A 27,113-nucleotide genomic window follows, 5' to 3' on the forward strand; every position below is an offset into this window, starting at 1 on the left:
GAATCCTACCTGTTTCTTTTGAATACGTATAGGTTGGTGAGATGAAACGAGAACTCGTTCAGCTGCAGCCCAGACTGGAAGAGGCTAAATTGGATAATGCAAACATGATGAAGGTAGAGTTATACAAATATAAGTTTGTGGTTTTTAATGTAAGTATGTGTATACTTGGGATCTACAATTTCATCTGCGTAATAATTAGCTTTGAACGAGGAATCTTAATCATACAGTGTACTTCTACTTTAGTATTTCAGCAGATTGTAGATACATTCTAAAGAATATGTCTGTATAAGGTTGCTGATATGTGACTTTCAGAAAATAAGAGTTGAGTTCAGGTTTTTGAGCTCAATTCTTGTTTGCTGGGGTTTGCAGTGTTGTGAAAATTGCCATTATTTATGCTTATATCCTTAGAACTGGAAGAAAATTGTGTTCTTTATGTAAGATACAGACTCTGGATATACAGTCCTTGCCTAAGCTGCATGCTGAAGGATCTCAGAGGAACTTTCATGGTTAGACTGGATTTCCCAAGATCATTCATAAACATTGCAAAAGCCACAAATACAAAATAATAGGAACAGTTTTCTACAGTCTGTCTTTGCATGCACAGGGATTATACGCTTGATTTTTGAAAGGATCCTAAAAAGGATTAACTTCATAGAAATTGGTCCCTACATCCCACTAAATCTCCTAAGTGGTTTTGAAAAGTCCAATTTGTGAAAATACACTTACCTAGTGTGTTAGAGTTGCTTTACAAATAAAGCAAGCTTTGATAAATGTTTTTATGCAGTTGCTTCTGATTTGTAAGGGTTTTTACAGATGCAGTGGTATCTCTTCTACCTACTGTTACAAACCTCTAAGAAAACTAGATGTCACTTAAGTAGAACTGAAAAGGGAGTACTTGGATGAAGGCTTGACTCATTGCTGAAAAAAAATAAAATTCAGTAGTCAATGTTATAGACTATGGAGCTATGAAAACTCACTATAAAAGCTAGTAATTTTTTAGTTACAGCCTGATGCACAACATGAAGAGTTTCTTGTCTCTTGAACTTCAAATGTATTTTAAATAGATTTTACTGTCAGTAATCTGACTTTATGCAGTTTATCTACTGTTAAAGCTCCATGATGATGTTGCGTTATGCTAAGAAACAAATTATTCCCTTAAGATAATTAAAAATACATGAAAATATTGACATACCTAGATTTTTTCTTTATGTTTTACAGTATTCTGTAAGTGCTATACTAGGTAATTTCAGTTTATTTGATGATTCACTGCTCAATAGGAAACTCAGCGATGTGTTTTTCCTTAGACTATAGAAATAGAATCTGCAGAAGTGGAACAAAAAAGAACAACTGTAAAAGTAGATGAAGAAATTGCTACAGAAAAAGCTGAAGAAGCTCAGACATTGAAAAATGAATGTGAGAGAGACCTGGCAGAGGTGATTCCAGCCCTGGAGGCTGCACTGGATGCTCTTGACACTTTGAAGGCAAGCTCATCTAAGCTTTCGGCATTTGAAAGAGTTACTTAACATGACAAAGCTCTTCCATTTATTTGGGAAAGAATGCACTAAGATGAAAAGAATTTGAAAAGTGTTAAATTTCTTCAGTTTTGGCAGAGGAGAGGACCACTGTTCAGTATATTTCCTCTTCATGTACTCAGAATACAATGGGGTGGGTGCATTTAAAAAATTCCTTATTTGCAAGAAAGCCCACTCGTGGGAAAAGTAACCAAAACCTGAAGTCACCAGCAGTGGTATCACCTGAATTTCCTCTTTCAGCTAAGTTAATGTTGACGACTAGTGTGTAACATGGTATTTGTTTATGACTAAGAATTATCTAGATGCTTGGTTTAAAGGTTTTGTCCTTGTCCATGACTCACACTTAATCTGAAAACAGTGTTGTTGCGAAAGTCCTGCAGGAATTCAGTACAGTAGGAGTTATGAAGTATATGGGAAATCTTAGATGACACTTATGAAAGTGGATCAAAAATTATTCTGACCTGGACTTTTTAGAACATCCGCTTAATTAATCATTAGTTTACAGTTACTTAGTAACTTAGTTTACAGTTACTTCATTTCATTTTTATTTCCCCTGCATAGGATACATGGATGGATACTGTGAATAGTCCTGCTAACACTGTATCATCCCTTCTAAAAGTACTCTATAATTACGTTTATTGGTAATGGTGGTGTAATTCCCCTTTTTTTTTCTGTTAGTTCATTTATCTTAGTGGTGAGAAAGGCAGGACATCTGTCATAATTTTATAAAATGTGATTTTTTTTATTTTAGCCTTCTGATATATCAATCATCAAATCAATGAAAAATCCTCCGTCTGGTGTCAAACTTGTCATGGCTGCTGTCTGTGTCATGAAAGACATAAAACCTGAAAAAATTGCAGATCATTCAGGGTCTGGAGGCAAGGTAAAATGGCAGAAAATAGTTTCAAATAAAAGTTTAATTCATGTTCTCAATGCAGAGCACTTGTTTGGTAAACAAGATCACTCAAGGTCCACTAAAGTAGGCAAGTAATTACAGCTTTCATCCATTATTTTACTGAATGCTTCCAGAATTCCAAATTTTCTAAGTTTTGTAATGTGCAAAGAGAACACATTTAATTTGCTTGACTTGTCTATAGATAATAGATAATATGTAACTTCCCTGAGACACTGTTCAGTTTTTGGCTTTAGGTATGGTTTGGGGGAAATGTTTGACCTGATAGACTTTCTCCTTTATTGATGTCTCAAGGAGATATGAGGTCATCAGTATTAAATATGCATGAGTTTAAATTAAAAAAGATTTGTCATTTTTTGTTTGTGTGTGTGTTTTAAAGCTTGAAAATACATTTCCTACCTTGTTTTGTAGATTTTGGATTACTGGGCTCCAAGCAAGAAACTGCTTGGTGACATGAATTTCTTAAAGGATTTGAAAGAGTATGACAAGGACAATATTCCAGTAAGATTTCTGTCTAATTTTTCAGAGATTTTTACCATGTGGACACTTTCTTGCAGGGAAAAAAAAATAAAAATTAGAAAATACTATATCAGAGGCCCCACTTGTCCCGAGTTAGTCAACTTTTGTTATGACCAAGGATCTTTACAATGTGATGGGGTATCTCCATAGGATGAGTATGGTCAAGGATGACTCACGGCAAGTGAGTCAAAATTCCTCAGGCTGAACCTTCTAAGTTCCATTTCAGAAAGTTTTAGAATTCCCTTTGGGAATGTCTAAGGCTTCTATACAGCCTGTCTTCTATTTGAATGAAATGTCATTCTGCGCACAAATGTTTCTAACGTTGCAATTTATAGGTGATATCTCATTAGAAGGTAAAAAGAACACAAAAAAACCCTATCAGAGTGAGAAGTCTGTCCTGTCCATTATCCTGTGTCCAAAAATGGCCATAAGCAGGTGCCTTGGAAGGAGTAGAAATAGTATATATGATATTTTTCCAGCCTCCAGCACTTTAAATTAAGGACTTCCAAAGCTAGATGTGGCTGTGTTTTCTCTGTGTTTAGTAGCTTTCAGTGCATCTCTCTTCTGTAATTGTTCTAGTCTTCTTAAGCCCATGTAAATTTTTTATATCTACAAGATCTTTTTACAAGGCATTTACAAGGCTTTAAGTGGTATGAAGAGCTATCTCCTGTTTCTTCTGAACCTGGGTCCTTTTAGCCTCATGTAATGTATTCTGGTTTGGGATTTGGTTGGTGGATTGTTTGTTTGGCTTTTTTTGGTTTTGTGGAACCAGGGAACATGGATATCTGTCCAACCTTTCTATGCCTTTTTACTAGTTTTTCTAAATCAAGTACTCTGGCATTATAAACTTTTTTTCTATTTTTAAATAACTGCCCACATTGTTGTTGTTCTTAATAGCTGTTTCTAATGGTGTTTTTGTCCTCATTCATTCAATCAAAATAAGGGTAATATTTTAAGTATACTAGAAGATACATAATAAATGCGGAAATATACAGCTATATAACTGTAATTTAACATATTACCACCTCCCCCAGAGATCTTACTCTCTGAAAATGTGATTCTTGGTGTTTTCCCAATTCAGTGGAAAATGAATATGCTTTGCCTTTGTAATACTGGTCCCCAAAAGTAGGCACAAGTAATGTAATTCATTTAGACTTCATCTTACATTAGTAGAAATATGTTTTTATAATGATCCCCTACAGTTGTGTCTGAGAAAAGATAGCAAATAATGAAATTAGCATGTTTTGCACAAGGCACAGCATAAAGCAAGGCTTCTATGTGACTGTAATGCTCTCAGCACTTAGGTAGCTGCTGCATGGAAAACATACCAAATGCATGATTATAAAGGATAAGGATAGGATTAGGATGCAAACAGGAAAATACTACAAAGCCTGATAGGAAAATAAAAAGAAACAAATGCGTAGTGGTTTCTACCACAATTAATACTAAGTAGTTCTTTCCTATTTCATTGTGTAGAGAAATAGCAGTCAATCAGTATAATTTTAAAGTGCCAGCCACAAGACTTTGATGGGCTATAATGCTTTTGTTATCCAGGCAACTGTCATGCAGAAGATTCGGGCTGAATATTTGACTAATCCTGAGTTTGATCCACAAAAGGTGGCTAAAGCTTCCTCGGCAGCAGAGGGTTTATGTAAATGGATTATGGCAATGGAGGTTTATGACAGGGTTGCAAAGGTGCGTTTTTAATCCTAGTCCCTCAGTGCTATGAAATCTTTCCTTTGCTTGGTATATTCACTCTAAGCATAGTATTAAATAATAAAGTTACAAAAATGTGCTTCAAGCGTTCGTGTATTTTTTGTAATTGAATAGGTGGTTGCACCCAAGAAAGATCGTTTAAAAGAGGCACAGCAGTCCTTAGCAGAGACACTGACGCTCTTGAATCAGAAGAGAGAAGAACTTGCAGCAGTTGAAAATCATTTGGCTGCTTTGGAACAAACCTTCACTGAGAAAACCGAAGAAAAGGCTCGTTTAGAATTCCAGGTTGATCTGTGTGCTAAAAAACTAGAACGAGCAGAGAAGTTGATTGGAGGCCTCGGTGGAGAGAAATCAAGGTCAGGTTAAAGTTCAAATGTCAGCTATAACAGCCATTTTAGAAACAGAATTTGAATTGCAGTTCTCTGAGGTGTATCTCTGTCTGAGGGCTGTACTGCTGAAGAGTGTAACAGTCTGGGCCCTTGAAAGATTCGTAATTGTAATGTAAGAATGTGGGTAGCAACATAGGAAAAATTGCAGAGGTTTTAAAAAATGAGAATAAAATACACAAACACAGTGTCCTTATTCTCCACCTGAAATTAAGATAAACATCACCAAAAAAGGTTGATTTTTGTCTTCAACACCATTAATGTGGAGGTTGCAGCACCATTTTTTTTTCTATATATTCTGCTTGTCATAGGTGGAATAATGCTGCAAATGATCTTCAAGACACATACGATAACTTGACAGGAGATGTTCTGATATCAGCTGGTGTGATAGCATATCTGGGAGCTTTTACTACTGCATTTCGCCTAGAATGTACCAAAGATTGGAGCAAGCTGTGCAAGGTTAGAAGGTTATCTTAGATTTAAATAAGTGTTTGCTTTTTTTCAGACCACTGCAGAAGGCTTCAAAAATCCCTTTTTGTCTATTAATATTAGCCTAGTAAAACTCACTAAGATCAATGGGATAAATTCTGCTGATCCAGTATTCTGTAAACTTGAATTTAATTAAATCAGTGAATTTACTCTAGACTTAAAGTAGCATATCAGAAACGAGAGCACATCATTGACTTTGTAAGTCTTGATTATTACTTAAATAAAATCTCAGGATTTTCTCTATTTTCCCTTTAAATGAAAGAATTAGCTTGAAAATGCAGTTATTATAGAAATTTTTTTACATTATACATAACTTACGCTGTGACATATGCATATGTTAATTAAATGGTTGATTAGGCTGTTTGCAAAGGGACAGTTCCAACATGCTTATACTAATGCCATAATTCATAAATCAAGTGATCTGAAGTCACTGATTGTGACTGTGACATTAAACAGTAACAAATCAGCATTGGATTGCTGTATTGAGTTAATGGAAGATGTAGTCATTAGATGATTTCTAACTGTGTGTGAGTTCCTTAAGGTAATGCATTGTCATAACTTTCTGTAACAGCACCCCCCACATTTAGAATGTACAAAAAACTTGACAAATCCTACAAAGTTTGGAGAGAGAATAAATATTCAGTGGGGAAATATAGTTATAGAAACTATAATTTTATTTTTCCCACAATTCTTAAATCTACTTGACCTGTTTAAAACCCTTAAAAAGAAATGCACATTTTCACTTTGGATTGAAGTGACATTTAATAAAAGATGTAAAGAAACATGTAATAAGGATAAATGGGGTTTTCTTTTTTTTTGTTTTTCTTTTTTTTTTCCCAGGAGAAAAATATCCCTTGTTCTGAGAATTTCTCTTTGAGTAAGACTCTTGGTGACCCAATAAAAATAAGAGCCTGGAATATTGCTGGTTTGCCAACTGATATATTTTCTGTAGACAATGGGGTCATTGTTGACAATTCAAGACGTTGGTAGGTAACAAAAAGGTTTAATTTTCAAATCCAATCAAGTTTTCACTTTTAACAAAAAAGCCAACTAACTATATAGAGACAATGTATCTTCTGTAGAGACAATGTAATTGAAAGCATGAGTGGAATCTATATCCAGCTCCTGTGAAATTTTAGAGGTATAACACTTGAGAGATTAGTGTATGTAGTTACTTGAAAGCTTTCCTTTCAGGAAATGCAGTGCTCTTGGATAAAGTTGGGTTGTTTGGGTTTTTAGTTTGTTTGGTTTGGGTTTTTGTTTGATTTTTAAAATATTTTTTTACCTTGTTTTCCTATTACTGGCTAATAAAGCATTTGTAAGAATCAGTTTCAGAACTGCACAGAAATCCTCATTCTTTGTGTTTAATGATAGGATTTAGGTTATGCAAGTAGCAGGGTCCAGATACCACAGTCCACTTCAGGTTCTTACAGTTTTAAGGCTATCAGATGACATTTTTGTTTTATAGATACTTACTGTGTGTGAAACTCTGTATAAAGGATTCCTTTACAACCTTTAACCATAGAATCATTAATGTTGGAAAAGACCTCTAGGATCATCAAGTCCAGTCGTTTACCCAATGCTACCATGCTTCCTAAACCATGCCCTGAAGTGCCACATCTACACGTCTTTCAAATACCTCCAGGGATGGAGACTCTACCACCTCCCTGGGCAGCCTGTTCCAATGCCTAGCCACTCTTTCAGTGAAGAAATTTTTTCTAATATCCGACCTAAACTTCCCCTGGCTCAGCTTAAGGCTGTTTCTTCTCATCCTATCGCTTGTTACTGGGGAGAAGAGACTGACCCCCACCTCACTACAACCTCCTTTCAGGTAGTTGTAGAGAGCAATAAGGTCTCCCCTCAGCCTCCTCTTCTCCAGACTAAACAACCCCAGTTCCCTCAACCTCTCCTCATAAGACTTGCTCTCCAGACCCTTCACCAGCTTCGTTGCCCCTCTCTGGACGTGCTCCAGCACCTCCAAGTCCTCCTTGCACTGAGAGGCCCAAAACTGAACACAGTACTCCAGGTGCGACTTCACCAGTGCCGAGTACAGGCGTACGATCGCTTCCCTGTTCCTGCTGACCACACTATTCCTGATACAAGCCAGGATGCTGTTGGCCTTCTCGGCCACTTGGGCACACTGCCAGCTCATGGTCAGCCAGCTGTCAGTCAACACCCCCAGGTCCTTCTCTGCTGCGCAGCTTTCCAGCCACTCCTCCCCAAGCCTGTAGAGTTGCATGGGGTTGTTGTGACCCAAGTGCAGGACCTGGCACTTGGCCTTGTTAAACCTCATACAGTTGGCCTCAGCCCATCAATCCAGCCTGTCCAGGTCCCTCTGCAGAGCCTTCATACCGTCAAGCAGATCAACACTCCCACCCAACTTGGTGTCACCTGCAAAATTCCTGAGGGTGCATTCAATCCCCTCGTCCAGGTCATTGATAAAGATATTAAACAAGACTGGCCCCAACACTGAGCCCTGGGGAACCCCACTCGTGACCAGCAACCAATCGGATTTAGCTCCGTTCACTACAACTCTCTGGTCTCGGCACTTCCAGCTGGTGTTTTACCCAAGCCTCCAGTCACCTGGGACCTCCCCTGTTAACCAGGATTGCTGATAAATGGTGGAGGGTGGCTTGGGTAAGCTACTCTGCCAGCTACACCAGTACTCTTGGGTGGATCCCATCTGGCCCTGTAGACTTGTGAGAGTCCAGGTGGAGCAGCAGGTAGTAAACTGCTTCCTCCTGGATTGTGGGGGCTTTATTCCTCTCCCCATCCCTGCCTTCCAGCTCAGGGGGCTGAATACCCTGGGGATAACTGCTCTGATGGTTAAAGGATGAGGCAAAGAAGGCATTTAGTACCTCAGCCTTTTCCTCATCCTCAGTAGCAATGTTCCCCTCCGTGTCCAATAGAGGATGGAAGTTTCCCTTGGTTCTCTTTCTGTTGTTAATTTATTTGTAAAAACATTTTTTGTTATTCCTTAGCAGTGGCCAGGCTGAGTTCTAGCCGGGCTTTTGCTTGCCTTATTTTCTCTCTGCAAGACCTAACAAGATCCCTGTACTCTTGTGTTACCTGCCCCTTCTTCCAAAAATGGTAGACACTCCTTTTTTTCCTGAGTGTCAGGAGAAGCTCCCTGTTCAGCCAGGCTAATCATCTTCCCTGCCAGTCCTTCCTGAAGAAAGCCCAGCCTTCCTGGACTCCTTTGCCCTTCAGGACATCCTCCCAAGGGACTCTCCCAACCAGTGCCCTGAACAGGCATTGCCCTCCAGAAGTCCATGGTAGTGGTTCTGCTGACTCCCCTTCTTACTTCACGAAGAATTGAGAACTCAATCATATCATGGTCGCTAACAACTTTTTTTTTTTAATTATTCCAACGGAAATGTTATTTCAAGGAAGATACCTATTACATTATATGAAAACTTGTGATAACTGTCTGCAAATAATCTGCACCCAGTAGAAATAAAAGATTATAAAACTTTTCAGTGGTAATCTTGTGATGTGTTCTCTTGAGAATTAGTCTTTGTGATAGATTCAGATCACATTCAGATTACAGTGTGTAATTCAATTTTTAGAATGTTGCTTAGTTCTCTGACGGTGCAGTTAGAGGAAGTGTTTGATATCATTCATGCCTGACATTAAAATACATACATATAGATGAAATCAGCAAGTGCAAAGGGGGACAAATCTGTTGAAGCAAATTAAAATATTGTCACCTTTCTGTGCCCAGCTTACGTGTCCTGTCTTATACTAGCTGATATATCAACATCCCAGATTTAAATTGCATCTGATTGATGATTTTTATTTTTTTAAGTGAAAAAATATATTACTCAAAATTTGTAAAAATAAATAAATTCTAAATAATGAGAATTCCAGGGGAGAGGCAGAACAAGATTTTACAAGAATTCTGCTTTCTGGTGTATTTATGAAAAATGTTATGAACATTTTTTTGCAACTCTTAAAACTATTTTTTGGTTTTACTTTTTAAATTATGATAAAACACCTATGCATCTGTTTGTCATTGATCTCTTTAAATAACAGAATCAAAATTGTATCACTTTTACCGTGACAGTCTGACACAGAAACATTATGAAATAGTTTAAATAATTCGAAATTTTTAAAAACTGCAAGCACTGAGAAAACTGTCTTGTATGTTCTAGGCCATTAATGATTGATCCTCAAGGTCAAGCAAATAAATGGGTGAAGAATTTTGAGAAGGAAAACCACCTGAATGTTATCAAGCTCAGTGACACAGATTACATGAGAACTGTGGAGAACTGCATTCAGTTTGGAACTCCACTTCTGCTAGAAAATGTTGGAGAAGAACTAGACCCATCACTTGAACCTCTGCTACTTAAACAGACTTTTAAACAAGGTAGAGCAAAATTAATTTTGAACCCTGAAGTACATTACATTGATGTTAATCTTATAGTCTATGGTACTGTCTGATGTTTTTCTTACTACTGTCTGGTTTACTGCTGCCTGTGGTAAGAGGAAGGTAATTTCACAACAGCCTGAAGTTTTATTTTATTTTTCTAAAAAATGTCAGTCATATATCACTTGATAGTGGTTTTATGTGAAAACCTTCACCGTGTCACTATAGGAGACTAAATAAAGACACTTGACTCCGCAAAGGGAAGATTGTAAATGAAATTTTGCTTTTTCATTTTCATATCTCTTAGTCTAATAGTAATATTTACAAAATTTTGCACAAATCTAGAAAAGCTGTCAAGGCATTTTGCTTAAGGCACAATTTTCCTGTGTTTCTCTGGAACTTGCTAAGTAGCTATGAATTTAATTTTCAACTTTTCTTTCTTTTCCTCCTGGAAAAAAAAAAAGAGAAAAATGCAGGTAAACACATACTTTTTCCTTACTTCTTATGTTGGTTTTCACGTTGATTAGAAAAAAAAGTTTCCTATTTCAGGTAGGTAATTCAAGGAAAGAGTAGTCTGTGAGAATATCATATTTAAGAATATTTAAGAATAATTCCATGGCACTCTGTAACCGTCTCCAGGATTGAATATGCACATTGAAAGTACAGTAGTAATTGGATTGACTCAGTTTCATCTGCTAAGAGTAAAATGTGGCCTCACTGAAGTGTAGCAGAGTTATTTATTTATGTATTTTTACTTTTCAGGAAATGTGTAACTGAAAAGAAATCTGCTTCTAATTAATCACAAAAATAACATTTTTCTGTAACTAACTGAAGTAGGTAATGGTTTTCTTAACTTTAGGAGGCATGGAGTGTATCAGGCTTGGTGAGACCGTTATTGAGTATTCCAGTGATTTCAAGTTTTTTATTACCACAAAACTGAGAAATCCACATTATATGCCTGAACTTGCTACAAAAGTTTCTTTACTCAATTTTATGATAACACCAGAGGGACTTGAAGACCAATTGCTAGGTATTGTTGTAGCAAAAGAGAGGTAAGTCACTCTTTATGGCAAATAGCCATTAAATATTTTTATGGCACAATTCCAAGGAAACAAGAGATTAATTTATTGTAAAGCAAAGTGAATGTTACATGGTCTAAATGTTGCTCAGTAATGGCTTTAAAAGAAAAAAGTTGGTTTTCTAGTTTTCATAACTAAAAAGTTTGTCAGGGAGACAGATTGTCGTGTTTACTGTGGGTAAGTGTTCACAAGATAATTAAAATAGCAGATGTAAAATCATTGTGTTTTCATGGCAATTTTGTCCTGAAATATTCCTTGAAAGTTAGAAAACTATGTAAATATTATTTGAAGTTTATATCATTATTGTGTTTTTTGCAATGCGGCTGAGCTGCCAGACAAGGATGCAGAATTATGATGATTTAGTTTTAATTTCATATTAAATAAATGCACAGTACCTCTGAAACTGATTATGGGTCTTATCTGAACCCTCACAGAGATACAGACAAGCAATATCTGGGTTGTATGGAAATGTCTATTCAGTTGGGCTAAACTCTGCTAAGAAAGTGTTTCCAGCAGTAAACTTATTCCGCATATTACATGGTGTTTTTTTCAGGCAGCAGGGATATAAAAAAGGAAACTAGGTTGCGCTGACATTTGCAAAATGCTAAGATGTTAAAGTTTAGTCTGTTATTTCCAAATACTGGACTAAAGTTATGCAAAGAAATCCATACTCAGAATTATAAATACATGCTGAACAGTAACAACTACTTAGACTTAAGAGAATGTTGACAAATATTTATTGTAGGAAGAGGGAGTCATCTTCATGGCCTTCCTTTACAGTCAGTGAAGGTGAGCATTGACTGGTTTTGTATACAACAAACATAGAGTATTTTTCTTCATTAGACCAGAGTTAGAAGAGGAAAGAAATGCTCTCATCCTTCAGTCTGCAGCCAATAAAAAGCATCTAAAAGAAATTGAGAAGAAAATTTTAGAAACCTTACATTCATCTGAAGGAAATATTCTGGAGGACAAGACTGCTATCCAGGTCCTGGATTCTGCTAAAATAATGGCTAATGAGATCACAAAAAAACAGCAGGTAAGGAATGTGTATGTGTGCTTTCCTTAACAATGCATAGAAATTAGATGTTAAAATTTGCAGCTGGCAGATGGACTGTGAATTAGTTGCAAAGCATAAGGAGGAAATTCTGTACGCGTGAAATGTGAAGAGAAGTAAAATTGGATCCATTCTATAATCTTCACTGATAGTTTAGTCAGCCTTTAATTTAAAATGTTTTAAAGAATGTGTATCTATCTATAAAGACTGAGTGAAAAGTAATAAATTCTGAAGTTAAGGTGACATGTTAAGATAAAGGAAGGAATTAATTTTTTTAAACAACAGAAATATTCAGGGTGACATTAAGAATATGGGTGACTAATATAGTTACAGAAGCACAGGTTCTTTTGTTATACTTTGTGCATAAAAGACCAACTGAAGTCAGTGAGAGCTAAATAACATTGGTAAGAGAATAAAGGGGTTTTTAAACTTTTTTTTTAATTACTGTAGACTTAACAGAAATAAAATATTAGTGTTTTCTTTAAGCTGATTAGGCTTACTGCTATTTGTTAATGACTATCAAATATAATCTCCGAATTTGTCTGATGGTCAAATTCTCAAAAACCTTTTTATATTCAAAGTATTGTTTTGTATAAAGCTGATTTACAGGAGAATAAATAGAGCTTAAATACATAACCAGTCTGAAATCAGTCATATTTTTGAATATTGCAGAGGTAGATTGATACTTTTGATGCTAAATAATTCAGCAAAACTGTTGTGCCTCCTTTGTCCTTTGTTTTGACTGTTGTATCCTGTAGCATAGGTAAGTAGATCAGGCAGTACTATGTTAGGGGCAAGTACACATTTTACCTAGTGTACTCATTACCTACTGTGATTGTGCCTTCTAGAACATAAAAGTTGTCTAACTCTGGTGTTATAAAGTGCTGTATAGAACTATTTTAATGATGTTACTAAGTAGAAATATTTTTGTACAAAGAATATTGAAAGCTTTTCTTTATTCACTACTATTGATATTTAGATTGCAGAGAAAACGGAACTTAAAATAGCCGAATCTCGAGAATGCTATCGACCTATTGCAAAGCATTCATCGGTGCTCTTCTTTAGTATTGCAGACTTGGCAAACATTGATCCCATGTACCAGTACTCCCTTAGTTGGTTTGTCAACCTCTTCATCAACTCTATTCATGATAGGTAAATACAGTCTTTCTGGTGTAAAATAAGGTGTTTTCAGTCTCATCTTATGAATGGATCTCTCCATTTTGAAACCATTTACCACTTATCCCTCATTAAATGCAGGCTTTTGAAACAAAATATGATTTGTTAATGAAGTAAATGCTCTTTTTAGTTACTGTTTGAGCAAATCATGAGCTGTTACCATGTGCTTTATTTAAGTATTTTTAAGAATGTGACTTATAGAAAGGGTGAAGTCAGGTTCTGAACTAGGCTCCATTATGAACACTGAGTGCCACCCCCTAACTGTGACAAATTGATTTCAGTTCACTATTTTACTCGGGACTTTTAGAAGAGCTGTAAAACATGGAGTGTAATTGAAATTATGAGGAAATGGACATCTAAGTCCCTTGTGGAGCATGAGTGTCTAATATAATTTCACTGCAAGCTTAAATAAATTTAGCTATCTTAACTGATTGCCTAAGTTATTAAATGTGAAGTCTGAGTTTCTCACTTCTTTTCTTTTTAGTAACAAATCCAAAATTTTGGAGAAGCGACTTCGATATCTGAATGACCACTTCACATACAATTTGTATTGCAATGTGTGTCGTTCACTGTTTGAAAAGGACAAGCTGCTCTTCTCCTTTTTGCTATGTTGTAATCTTCTCATGTAAGCTCATTTTTGTGAAGTCTCTTAGTAACAGAAACGATTTATTTTCTTATAATGGAAAAAGGTATTGATGAGATAGTATGTTCTTGTACATACAGATAATAAAGCCTTTGGAGTAAGGTCATGGATGTTTTAGGCTTTCTAATACTGATAATATTTACAAGTGTAAGAGTATGTGAATGCATGTATCACTGTGGCTGGACACATTATGAAAAGAATGTTCCTATGCTCATTTAAACCAATGGTTTTGTCAATGATATATCTTTGACTCCCTTTAAAGGACCATGCTACATAGCATCCTTATGTCAAGAACAATTGCTATTATTTAAGGAAACATTTTAGAAAGGAATCTAAGACAGTAATGTGCCATCCCAACAACTTCTAGGCTTTTGTCTTTGTTTTTAATTTATCTTTTCTTTTTTATCCTTTTGCTTACATCATGAGATCTCAGTCTTCTCTCTTCCACCGGCTTTTTAGTTTTGTCTTGCTGTGGGTTTTTGTAATTATGTGTGAATACATTGTGAAAGGAAAGATAAGTTCAAAATTGCACAGTCACCATAATGTGTATACTTACTTAGCTATGATGTATACACATCTGTATATGGAGCATTCTTGCTGGGCCCATTTGTAAGGCTACTGTATTTCCAGAACCCATTATTTTCTTTGAAGCCTTTAAAAATCAGGAATAATTACACTTTTTAAAAACAAATAAGTCGATATAAACCATTTACTTCTTGAAACCCTTACTATAGTCTTAATCAGTCATTTTTACTATACAGTTTTTTAACTATATAGAATACTGAGATCTGATCTCAGCTGTTACTGCAATAGAAGTATTACTAAATGACAGTGAAGTGTAATTAATTTTAAACAACTCTATATTATGTAAAATTTTATCTCAATAACTGAATAATATCCTTTTTTTTTAATATAGGGCTAAAAATGAAATAAAACATCAAGAGTTTATGTTCTTACTAACTGGGGGTGTAGGTCTCAGGAATAAGTACAAGAATCCAGATCCTTCTTGGCTACCAGAGAAGAGTTGGGATGAATTATGTCGTGCAAGTGAAATCCCAGCTTTGAAAGGACTGAGGTATACTAAAATGTTGATGTGAACTAGCCTTAATTGTTTTGGGCCAAAACATGTGTAACACGGTGAAAGAAATGTTCCCTATACGTTTTTCAAACCAGTGCCAGAATGCCAACATGGTGAAACCAGCCCCTTTCTACAAGATTATGTTTGCTTCACTTAAATAAGTCAAACAGATCTCTAATTATAATATTATTTACTTAAACTATTTTCCTAAATTATTTAAGGCATTCCCTAAAGAAACTTTTCTTTTGGAATGTCTCCATCATAGAGGAACAGTGTTTCAAGAGGGTCAGTGGAGGCCAAAGGAAGTATATGTCGAAAATTCCACTGCAGTGGTGCTGGAGGAGGAATTTTTCTGGTAAAATCTCATCTCTTGAAATCAGGAAAATTTCGCCCTGGAGTTAAATAGAATTTAACCCTAAATTCTGAAGCCAGCATGGCTATACAAGTCTTGCATATAAATAGCTGACAGAACCCAAATATTTGGAGGATTTGTGTCTGACTGCAGAAACACTGCTCTGTTAAAAGAAATTGTCTGGGGCTGTTCTGTATTTCTCCTCCTTAGGTGTCTTAGTAGTAACGTGGATGATGATCCAGCCTTTAAATAGTCTGAGAGTTGTCCCATTGCAGAGGATGCATTCTGCATGTTGCATGAAGGACTTTTTTTTTCCCCTGGTTGGATTTCCTGGTAATCCTCTTCAGTTAAAGAGTGAAGTTTTCCTGAAATATGAGAGGCAGAAAATTCAGCCAGATCTATGAAGGTCCAAGCAGTGCTGGCTGGAAGAATAAGCAGAACTAATTGTCAGCTCAGAACCTTTCAGGTGGAGTCTCACATGTCTGCAAGAGCATGGTGGGAAAAGATTTTTCACTTTTCAGTGTGGAGAAGCTCAACTGTAGAATTATTTGCCAATGTGGATGTTGAGTGGCTTGTATGTAATTTTGATAAACATCAGAAAAGACTCCAGGTATTTACAGTAATTGTAAGTGCTTTTTTTTCTCCAGGAGTCACATCTCTGAAAATATAGATGAATGGAAAAAAATCTATGACAGCAAAGAGCCACAAAGCTTTCCATTACCAGAACAATTGAATTATAGGTTAAATGAATTACAAAAGATTATAATTCTTCGGTGCTTAAGACCAGACAAGGTAAAATGATCTATTATCAAGTGTTTGTAGACTGTTCCATGTCTTGTAGCATCATTTGCACTGCTTGTTAAAATAACTAATTTATTTTTCATCATACTTTATTAAGAAAATAAATTATATTCTTATTTTTCAGTTGAGCAATACAAACACCACATGTATCAGCTAAGATCTTTTGTCTGACATGCTTTAATGCATCTTTCAGAGTATACTCATTGTTCTAGTTTTCTTCAAGTGCTTGTCCATGTTGAGTCTGTTACATACTCGAGAGCAGGGTGTGTTGGCCTGAAAAATACACAGCAGTACCATGAGCTCTTTTACAAAGGGTTCGAAGGCAAAGAGAGATCAAATGTATTTATTTGAACAGCCAAGGCAAACTGTTAACACATTCTGCCTTTGGTGCACCTAGCAAATTGTATTAGGAACAATAAATGTTAGGATTTAAAGTACATATTGCAATGGCTCCTTAGAATTAATTAAAAATAATTAGATTAATATTTACTAAAGGGGAATGTGCTGGTTCTCCACATCAGGTAAAGCCTGAATTAAAGCTTTAATGTAATTTAATATTGTTGGTATGAGGTATGTTATTTTTTATTTTCTAAAAGCATAATTATTCCACTTGTAAGGAAAAAAAAGGGGGGGGTGTCAACAAGAGGTGAAAACTTTGCTTCTCAAGCATTCCGCAAGACTAGTTTCAACTCCCTGCAAAGAAGAGAGGTGTCTGTCGGCTCAGGAATTTAACTAATACATGGTACCTAAAAGATGCTGTCAAATACACAGTTATGTTGAATTTATGTGAATGGTTTTTATTTACTTTTTTACCAGATTGGTCCAGCTATAACAGCATTTGTAACTGAGAAACTGGGGAAGAAATTTGTAGAGCCACCACCTTTTGATCTAACAAAAAGTTACTTAGATTCAAATTCTACAATCCCTTTAATATTTGTGCTGTCTCCAGGAGCAGATCCCATGTCTAGTAAGTATATGGAAAGAGAAAACAAAAGCGTAGTACAGCTTTTCAGATTAGGGACCTGAATTTCCTCTTCAATACACAATGAGGATTTGCACTTGGTGCAAGTAGATTTGAGTGCATAATGCCACACTGGTAAAATTCTGTGCTCCCTAAAAATGGGAATGGTATGTTAAACTGAATAAATTTCACACTGTATATCAAAGCAAACCATCTTGTTGTATGTATACTTTAATAAAGTAGTAATAAACATTTAAAAATATTTTTTTCCTGATACAACTCCTTTTTAATGAAGAAATGCTAAAAATCTTACGCTTTCTGTTCAAGGCCTCCTGAAACTGGCAAATGACAGAAAGATGGTTGGAAATAAGTTTCAGTCCATCTCATTAGGACAAGGACAAGGACCTATAGCTACAAAAATGATTCAAAAAGCAATGGAAGAAGGAACCTGGGTTTGTTTACAAAATTGTCATTTAGCTGTCTCCTGGATGCCAGTGCTGGAGAAAATATGTGAGGAGTTTAACAGTGAAAAATGTCATCCAGTCTTCAGACTTTGGCTTACTAGTTACCCTTCACCAAAGGTACATGCATTGCCAAATAGTCTGTATTTGGGGAAAAGAAAAGTTGATGATATTTTTAGGAAATATTCATGTCCCTGAATGAGCTGATAATATCAAACTTCCCTGAAATATGATGAGGCTGTTGAAGAGAGAATTTAATTAAGAAAGGACACTTTAAAAAATTATAAACAGAGTAATATTGAGCTTTCTTTGTAATATTTTGATATTGTGATGTGGGATAGCTTGTGTACTAGTGAATGGAACTGCATTTTGCCAGCATATATAATTAAGAAGTTTTTATGCTGTCACTGAGGTTTTGTTTTGCATAAATTAAAAAATTTAATTTTGCACTTTATTTATAAGGTGTTGAACACCAGGAAAACATTTTAAAATATAGGTTGTTTACAAGAAGGTCTTACTTTCTTGATGCCTTTGAGAATTTATTTTTAAAGCTGTTAATGTTTAAAATGTAATTTCTTACAGAAAATTGTTTATATAACAAACACAGAGTAATAATACACTGTTATAACAGTATAGCATCTATTCCACACTTTCTGAATGCAGTTTTGCCATTTTTTAATTTCTAGTTTCCCGTAACCATTCTGCAGAATGGAGTCAAGGTGACAAATGAACCTCCTACTGGTCTCCGGTTAAACCTACTGCAGTCATTTCTTTCTGATCCTATTTCCGATCCTGCATTCTTCTCTGGATGCCCTGAAAAGGAGCTGGTAATGTGCCTATCTCTTGACGGTTTTATTCTTTGGGTTTTTTTGGTTTGTTTGGGTTGGGTTTCTTTTTTGTTTTGTGTTTTGGTTTGGTTTGGTTTTTTTTTTACCCACAAATATACTGATTTCTGTCCAGTCAATATTATAAGCTAAAATTTTTACTATGGTTGTGAGTTTAGGTTTTGCAATGATAAAGATGATTAGCTGAGAATTACTCTGCTAGGTGATTTCACATGGAACAGGCTCCCCAGGGAGGCAGTCATGGCACCAAGCCTGATGGTATTCAAGAAGCACTTGGACAACGCCCTCAGAGACATGGTGTGAATTCTGGGGTTGTCCTGTGCAGGCTCAGGAGCTGGACTCGATGGTACTTGTGGGTCCCTTCCAACTCGGGACATTCTAAGATTCTATGATTACTTGTGAAGGAGGTGAAAAACAGTGCGATTGCTTGGAGATATGAATATGGTAATCAATATACATAGGTATAAGTGGGTGCATTTAAGGACTTATATTAAACAATACATCTGTATTTTATGTTTGTCTAATGAGCCTTAAAAATAAATATCTGTTGCTATTTGAATTCTTATGAAGTCAGCTGCCCTTTACATGGAAGAAGAGAAAAATCTTGTGTAATGGTACTTGAGAAACTAGCTGAATGTGCTTGCATATTTGTTCCCAAGTCAAATAAACACAGCATACTTAATAGTTGCCTGTATTTGTACCCTAGATGGAGAGCGGTAATCAAATGGTGTGTTCTCTATATAAGCTACAGACTAACATGAGCATATAGCTATTTAATAATATTGTTTTGTTTTGTTTTTCTCAAAGGTATGGGAGAAACTGCTCTTTGGAGTTTGTTTTTTCCATGCTCTTGTTCAGGAGAGAAGAAAATTTGGGCCTCTTGGTTGGAATATACCATATGGATTTAATGAATCAGACTTGCGAATCAGTATCAGACAGCTGCAAGTAAGATCATCGATTGCTACCTTTCACTCTGATCATGCAAAGCATAGGAACGAGCTGATAGTCAAAAAGGAGCAATATACTTAAGTTACATCAAATGTTTATAGATTTTTATGACTGCAGTTCAGCTACAAAGGCAAGGAATGTCAATACTATTACAAATATTTTTCAAAATTACAAATGGAATAAAACAAAGTTATTCTTCATGAGGTTTAAATTCATACAGACACATGGAATATAATGAGTATATATGAGTATAATAAAAATTAAAGCACAATGAGCTCTTATATATGACAATTTTAAGTAACATCATGTCAGTGACAGTCACCTGCTATGTTTTGTGGTTAGGAGCAGAATTTTTTTTTTATGTGTATACCATTAGTTAACTATCCTCCTTCCCTAAAATGAGGTGCTGAGTGCTACTTGACCTTGAGCCTTCTGCAAGTCCTGTGTACAAAAGTCAGCAGAGTTAAAACTGTGTATTATAGAAGCTGAGGCTGAACAGCTGGAAAAGTTATAAAGAAGTTAATGAAAGAGATCAGAGGGTTCTGAAGATTGGAAGAAAAATTATGTGAAATGCAAAATGCACGCTTCTTTACTACACAGAAAAATGTCCATCTAGAAAGTTTAGACTGGAAAAACTATCCACTTATAAATAATTCAAGAATGACTTGGATGACTTACTAATTTGGATATTCATAAGAGGCTTTTACTACTAACTCCTCTTTGTTTTAAACAGTAATTTTACCTGAAAAAATATTTCAGAATTTGGATTTCCAGCACTTAAGGAGAAAACTCACTAAACTGCAGTTTTTTATGCACTGTAGCTTCCAGCCCTTTAGTCTGTAGGCCACACTGTTGTTCTGCAGATATTTCAAGTCTCTAGAATTACTCATGTCTTCTGTTTCAGTTATTCATAAATGAATATAGCCATGTTCCTTTTGAAGCTCTGTCTTACCTAACTGGTGAGTGCAACTATGGAGGTCGAGTGACAGATGACTGGGACAGACGTTTACTGCTGACAATGCTGGATGACTTCTATAATCCAGATGTAATTGAAAATCCTCACTATGCTTTTTCTCCCAGTGGCAACTATTATGCTCCACCAAAAGGCACATACGAGGACTACATTGAGTTTATTAAGGTAAAAAGTAGCAACAAGATTTTGAACTGTTATGATGATAATGCACTAAAAAGCAATCCTTAAAGGTTTCTCTGCATTAAAAAGGTAGTTTTGCAGCACGTTAAACTGTGCTTGGCTTCTTGCCTAAATCCTTGTATGATCATAGCCATTATCTAGAATGTCTCTGGGAGGGAATCGGTAAGTAGACAGGAGGACCTAGAATAGATAAGAATTCCTTGGAAACGGCTTTCTATAAGTGAGGTGATGGCTCTATCCCCAGTAATACTGTCTGCAAATATCTACCATTAAGGTCCTTATCCACCTTCAGTTGAAGTCAGTGGCAGTTTTTCATTTGACTTCTTAGAGAAGGCTTGCATCTAATTCCTAGCATGCTGCTTTAACTTATGCAGATGTTTATTGTTTATTTTGTCTTAGAGTCTTCCCTTTAGTCAACAACCAGAGGTTTTTGGTTTGCATGAAAATGTGGATATTTCAAAAGATCTTCAGCAAACTAAGATCCTCTTTGAATCTCTGCTTTTAACACAAGGAGGCAGCACTCAGGGAACTTCTCGAGGTGGTGACAATACTCTCTATGAAATTGCAGATGATATTCTCAGCAAGGTATTGTATTATAGCAGTGACTCCATTTTATCTTTTACAAAGCAGAAGTTATTTAACTAGAATCTTCACTGTCAAACTGATTTCATGTTGGAGGAAGAACCTGCTGGGAGGAATTTAGTGCAATATGAAAGTGAGGACTTGTGTGGCTGTAACAGACCACAGATATATTTTAGTTTAAAGAAGTTTTATTAAATAGGTAGGAGATAGGAGACAGAGAGAGAAAACAGCACAAACACAACTTGAAAAAGCAGTTGATTCATTTGTGTGAACAAGTTTAAAATTAATAAAAATGAAACATTAATAACTTTTCATGGTATGGAAAATTCTAGGTGGTTTTTAAAAGATAAACATCACTTTAAAAAACCCATAATTTTTATTTGGATTAAATTACTAAATACTGGATTGATGATGTGTATTCCTAAAAAAGTTTAATGGTAGGTATTACTCTGCAATTTTTCACATCTGCATACATTTAATGTAATACCGATGCATAATGATACATGGAATGATTTCCAAGTATTGTCACTTACAGCTTCCTGATGATTTTGACATTGAAGGCTGCCTAAGTAAATATCCTGTGAGATATGAAGAAAGTATGAATACTGTGTTGGTGCAAGAAATGGAAAGATTTAACAAGTAAGAGTCTTATATTTTATGAAATGTAACCCAAATAATTCCATTCACAGAAAAAGTTTTCATGCAAATCATACTGTGCAAACTCTATGTTCTGTGAAATGATTTATTTATTTTGTTCCCTTCTAATTGTCTGCAGTGATATCTGCAGTCCAAATACCATTACTCCTTGTGGAAAGTCAGAATGTAGGATAAATGACAGGGAAAATGATCTAGTGACAAGATGAACTGAAAGATTAAAACATAAGATAGAAGAAGGGAGTCTGAGGAGGCATTTGGAAAAGAGAACATGAACAATATTTTTTATGTTCCTTTTTTTTTTAACTTCACTTTCTCTTTCTTTATGTTCAATTATATTTTATTTTCTTCATATTTCTGACCTATAAAGGGGTTAGAAACTGTAATACATGCACAGTTATAGTTTACGAAACATTTTCCTTGATAGTTGGAAATATTTCTGCTTATTTCTTTATTCTCATATACTTCTGTTCTAAATTTTTCCTTTTTTTTTCCTCTTTCCTGATGCCTTTCTTCCTATACCTTCTTTTCACATTTATTCTCCTAAGATTACAAACCTATAATCACTCCTATTTTTCTCTTTGGATCCCCAGTCTTTCTTTTTACTTTGTTCCCTACTTTTCTTTCCTATCTTTGCCTGGTCCTCCAGTCTTTCTTCCCTGTTTTTCTGTCCTCCTCCTTCTCTGTTTGTGTCTTCACATCTCCCACTTCATTTTCTCCCAAACTTTCAATAATGCTCTCTGCCTTCAGTCTCCAAGTTTTCCTTTGTTGCAGACCCTACCCACCTCTTCTTTTGTAATCTAAAGCTTTCTCCTTCATCCAGTATACAGTGTATACATTTGGAGTTCCAAATTTATCCTCTTACCAAACAACACAGAGTATATCAGAGATAACAAAATAATTTATTAAACTGTTACTATCTTAAATAAATCGGTACAAATGCACAAATCCATGGCTTTACAGATATAGCTAATTATGCAGTTCTGTCCCAGCTATACAAGTTCTATAGATGGTTCCGTAATCCTGTTCGTTTCTTTTTCCACTGAGGAGGATGTGTTTTACAAATCATGCAAAACTTGTGAAAAATCTGTTTTATATTTTAATTCTAGTTTAATCCGAACTATTCGTGTTACACTAATTAACCTGAAGAAAGCCGTTAAAGGACTGGTTGTTATGGATGCTGAACTGGAGGCTCTGTGTTGCAGTCTACTTACTGGAAAAGTTCCTGAGAATTGGGCTAAACATTCATACCCAAGTCTAAAACCATTAGGGAGCTATATTCTAGATTTTCTAGAAAGGCTGAAATTTTTACAGGTAATGTACAAGAGCCAGTACTATCAATTATTTAATGTGCTTCTTCACATAATTTGTCCTTTATATTAAAGGAATATTGGGAAAGGAGTGATAGACCTTGCTTAGATTTTCTGAGTACGGTTATGTAGAAAATGGCCAAATGATGTGGGTTTTGTCTCTTTCTGATTATTAAATGTGTCATTTCCACTTTCCAGGATTGGTATGAATTAGGTAAGCCCACGGTTTTTTGGCTGTCAGGATTCTATTTTACTCAAGCTTTCTTAACTGGAGCGATGCAAAACTATGCTAGGAAGCACAAGATCCCTATTGACCTTCTGGGATATGAATTTCAGGTAGAGATAAATTATAAATGCATATTTTCTTAATCTGAGTCCTGATATTGCAGTTAGATGTAGTAAATAAATCCTGACTGGAAGGTTCATTTTGCAGCTAACTCACTGCAATTTGAAGACATACATTTAATTCCTTGGTAAGGTAGGCATGTTAAATAACGTGTAAAAGTTGTATATTAAAAGTAGTTCTATGATTGGACCTGGACCTCCACTCAGGAAAACAGCCTGTAGAATACATGTTTGTGTGATTAAAGCCTTATTTTATAACCTACAATAAAAGTAATTAACAAACCCACAGAAATCGGCTTTCTTTATAGTTTTGCATAAAATTAGTACCAGAAGGAAGGTATTACTATATTATTCTTCTTTTAGATTGATCTTCTGAAAATTGGTTATTGGCATAATACTTCAAAAAGCAAACAGCTATGAAAGTTTAGTAACATATAACACTTCTTGTAGGTTATTCCTCAGGATACGGCTGATACTGCACCAGAAGATGGTGTTTATATCCACGGATTATTTTTAGACGGAGCTCGCTGGGACAGGACCAAGTCAGTAACAAAGTGGTTTACTATGGTTTTGGAAAGCTTTCTTAGGTGCTCAAACAAGATTTGTTTAAATATTTTAAGTGATACTTTTTATATTATTGAAATAACACACCAAATGAAATACTCTTTCATGCATGGAAAATGGTAAAGAAAAAAAAAACAAACTCCAAGCAAGCAACAACCAAATCACATACACCAAAACCCTCTTTGGTTAAACCCAAAGCCACAAATACTTACTTTGTTGCTTTCTCTCACCAGGGGAATGTTAGCTGAGCAGCATCCCAAATTGCTCTTTGATATGATGCCAGTCATTTGGATAAAGCCAAGTGAGTATAATTTCTCTGAAGTGTGAGCTATTCAACATGAAATTGTAACAGTGAATCCCTTTTTTTACATAAGATCAATGCTCCTAGTCTCACCAAAGTACCCAAATGTGCACAGAATTCATGTGCACATGGCCTATGACTTTTATGTTAAAAACTGGGCCTGCTAGCTTGATTCAATCTCATCTCTTCTGAGCAATAGGCCTGTCCCTCTCCCCACAGACATTTTTAATTATGGATTAGATGAAAGGCCTAGTTAAATGAATTTTTTATAAATATGTATAGGTGCTGCCCAATCTGTTTTTGAACCATAAGTTAATCTGGGTAGGAAAGCACGTGGTTCGTGAATTCCTGGCTCTACTCAAGTTGAGGAGAACTTTTAATTAACTTAGGCTGAGACTCAGTGTTTTACCTCACATGATTTAGGAAGGTTTGCTCAGGTTATTTTTAGCTGCTATGCTAGTTGTCTGTCATACTAGTCAGCTATTTTCCGTAACACTGGTTTTCTTTGATCAGGAGCAGTAAGTCCTTCTTTTTATTTATTCACTTAAGCAGGACTTTCTACTGCAACTATTGCAACCTCAATGTTATCAGCTAATAGGCAGTCTTACAAAGTTTCCACTTTTTCTGTGCTTTTTCTTGAGTTTGGATGAATCTATTCAGACGTGCATGATTTTAGACTTTGCATAAATTTTATATAAGCAGTCTAGGCACACAAGAAGTTCCTGCAGAGTTGTGTCCTTGGATCTCAGGTGACTTGAATTGCAGTTAGGTCCTCTGGCTGCTGGACCAGAATTCTTGAGGAGCTGTTAAAAGCTCATGTATAAACTATGCTTTAACTATTCAGATTTTCATGTGTCTTTGAATGATTACAAAGCTGGTAGAATCACAGAAAGGCATCGAGTCCTGAAAACAAATCATAGCTATATTAGTTGGGTTTAAAAACAAAACAAACCACACAAGAAAACACAAAAAAAAGCCAGATAATTTTACTATATTATTCACAAAACAATTTTGCATTTTTATTTATCTTTAAGCATGTTACTGTAAATACTTAATATTTGTATGTAGATTATGTTTCTGTCACTAGATCTGCTGAATGTAATATATTATTTTTTGGTTTTTTTTGAAGCTGCAAAATCGGACATAAAGAAATCTAATGCATATGTTTGCCCACTCTACAAGACAAGTGAACGTAAAGGAATCTTATCTACTACTGGACATTCTACTAATTTCGTCATTGCTTTGGCACTTAACACAGATAAACCAGTTCAACACTGGATCAAGCGAGGTGTTGCGTTGCTCTGCCAGCTGGATGACTAACTTTGGACAGTTCAGATACAGACTTCTCAAGATCCTGTTCTTTTTGTTGGCTAACAGAGGAAGTGGAACATATTGTGTAAAAGAAACATATGGACTTCTTTATATTAAAAGAGGTCATGCAAATATTTTCTGGTCCTCAATGTTTTGCCTTAAATAAGAATGTATTGCTACTAGCATCTTAATCTATAAAAGATACAGCTCGGATTTTAGCCTTTGGTAATATTATTAATGTGTAAACATCAATTTTATGCATTACTTGAATGTTGCAAAATACATCCTAATGAAAAATAAAAACAGTCTGCACTTTCTGAGGGAAATGTTACAGTTAATAAACTAGAAGCATTAATTGTGCTGAATCATATGAGTGGAAAGCTAGTAGGTAGTAAGTTTTGGGATTTCAATCTAGATTTATATATAGCCTATGTTCTGTCATAGGAACAGTGAAGACTGCAGTATGATAAATCGCTTAACTATCTATAGTATGTACTTCTGATGCCTACCTTCCTCAGCAAATTAATCTTTTCAGGATTTAATTCAGATATTCTGATTTTCGCAATTTTTTTTCCCCCAAATAGTTTCCATGAAGAATAAATGATAAAATCTCCCTTATGACCACCTGCCATAAAAAGTTCCCTGTTTCCCTATTGCTCCAGAGTGGCAGTCCAGTTTCAGTTCCTTCACTGATTCTGCATTTTTGTTTTCTTTATTTGAAAAAAAAAAATTACTCAAGCATTCTTCCTAGATCTCCACCAGCAAAGACCTATTTCCACCTTGCATTCAGACGAGCCATCATCACTTCTTTGTAAGGAACCCTCTGTAAAATGCAGTAGGAATAAATTAAGCGCATGAAAGCCTCACTCCGTCCTACCCTCACTGTTATAAGTAGGCATCTATGTCCTTGATTTCCCTGCTTATTGTGTGTTACACCAGCATAAGTTTTCAGCATAGGTCTGTCTTTCTGAAACTGCGCTTTTCCTTTTAAAGACTTTATAGATTTATCTTTTGTTTGCTTTTCTGTTGATATATTAATATGTGAATTGTAATGAAGCAATTGGAAACACATAGTAATTTTTAATAGAATTCTTGCTTGTTTTTATTTGCTTGTTTATGTTTCCTTTTATTGGTTTTAGTTATTTTTTTACGTTGTCTTACTCTTCTAAGTAAGCTCCTAACAGTATCTTTAGTTTACTCTCTTAGGAAAGCACTAAGGAATTTTTTTTCCATAATGTAATAGTTACTACTTATAGTTGTCAAAACTAATTCCAAAAACTCTTAACACGAGTATTTGTACAAAGAAACTGGACTTCTAATTCCTTCTTTTGCTGACACCGTTTGTCAGGACAGATTATTAAACATAACTAACCTATATGAAAGAAACATGGAGAAAGTCCCGGAGTATCTTATGATCGGGTATTTATAGTGAGCTATTAATGGATGTAGGCTCTACTGAGATCATTTTCAATCCTGAAAATATCACTTTCAACTTAATAATCATTTCTTCAAAGTGTGAGGTCTTCCCTCTTTCAGAAGGTGAGGAAAAATGTTATATTTTCTCAATTCAT

At 35.4% G+C, this 27,113-nt stretch overlaps 1 protein-coding gene across 12 annotated transcripts in view; it reads left to right on the plus strand.

Annotated features, from left to right (window-relative positions):
- The window catches only part of DNAH12 (dynein axonemal heavy chain 12), a 77,553-nt gene extending 50,711 nt beyond the window's left edge, over positions 1-26,842 (plus strand). For 3 of the 12 annotated variants that reach the window (XM_075096135.1, XM_075096137.1, XM_075096139.1), the window contains 27 exons: positions 33-113; positions 1,305-1,481; positions 2,284-2,415; positions 2,857-2,946; positions 4,519-4,659; positions 4,795-5,036; positions 5,378-5,525; positions 6,396-6,541; positions 9,710-9,924; positions 10,784-10,976; positions 11,847-12,039; positions 13,037-13,209; positions 13,718-13,858; positions 14,793-14,951; positions 15,954-16,098; positions 16,924-17,074; positions 17,396-17,649; positions 18,216-18,356; positions 19,182-19,319; positions 20,227-20,460; positions 20,875-21,060; positions 21,593-21,696; positions 22,821-23,025; positions 23,220-23,357; positions 23,817-23,908; positions 24,164-24,231; positions 25,361-26,842. In XM_075096135.1, coding sequence (XP_074952236.1) covers positions 33-113; positions 1,305-1,481; positions 2,284-2,415; positions 2,857-2,946; positions 4,519-4,659; positions 4,795-5,036; positions 5,378-5,525; positions 6,396-6,541; positions 9,710-9,924; positions 10,784-10,976; positions 11,847-12,039; positions 13,037-13,209; positions 13,718-13,858; positions 14,793-14,951; positions 15,954-16,098; positions 16,924-17,074; positions 17,396-17,649; positions 18,216-18,356; positions 19,182-19,319; positions 20,227-20,460; positions 20,875-21,060; positions 21,593-21,696; positions 22,821-23,025; positions 23,220-23,357; positions 23,817-23,908; positions 24,164-24,231; positions 25,361-25,551 — 4,278 coding nt within the window. In that variant the 3' untranslated portion in view covers positions 25,552-26,842. The remainder of the gene's footprint in view (positions 1-32; positions 114-1,304; positions 1,482-2,283; positions 2,416-2,856; positions 2,947-4,518; positions 4,660-4,794; positions 5,037-5,377; positions 5,526-6,395; positions 6,542-9,709; positions 9,925-10,783; positions 10,977-11,846; positions 12,040-13,036; positions 13,210-13,717; positions 13,859-14,792; positions 14,952-15,953; positions 16,099-16,923; positions 17,075-17,395; positions 17,650-18,215; positions 18,357-19,181; positions 19,320-20,226; positions 20,461-20,874; positions 21,061-21,592; positions 21,697-22,820; positions 23,026-23,219; positions 23,358-23,816; positions 23,909-24,163; positions 24,232-25,360) is intronic. The other 9 variants (XR_012661044.1, XR_012661049.1, XR_012661047.1 and 6 more) reach the window with 9 other exon arrangements.
- The last annotated feature ends 271 nt before the right edge of the window (positions 26,843-27,113 follow it).

The sequence above is a fragment of the Phalacrocorax aristotelis genome, chromosome 6 (genome assembly GCF_949628215.1).
Source record: "Phalacrocorax aristotelis chromosome 6, bGulAri2.1, whole genome shotgun sequence".
Lineage (NCBI taxonomy): Eukaryota > Metazoa > Chordata > Aves > Suliformes > Phalacrocoracidae > Phalacrocorax > Phalacrocorax aristotelis.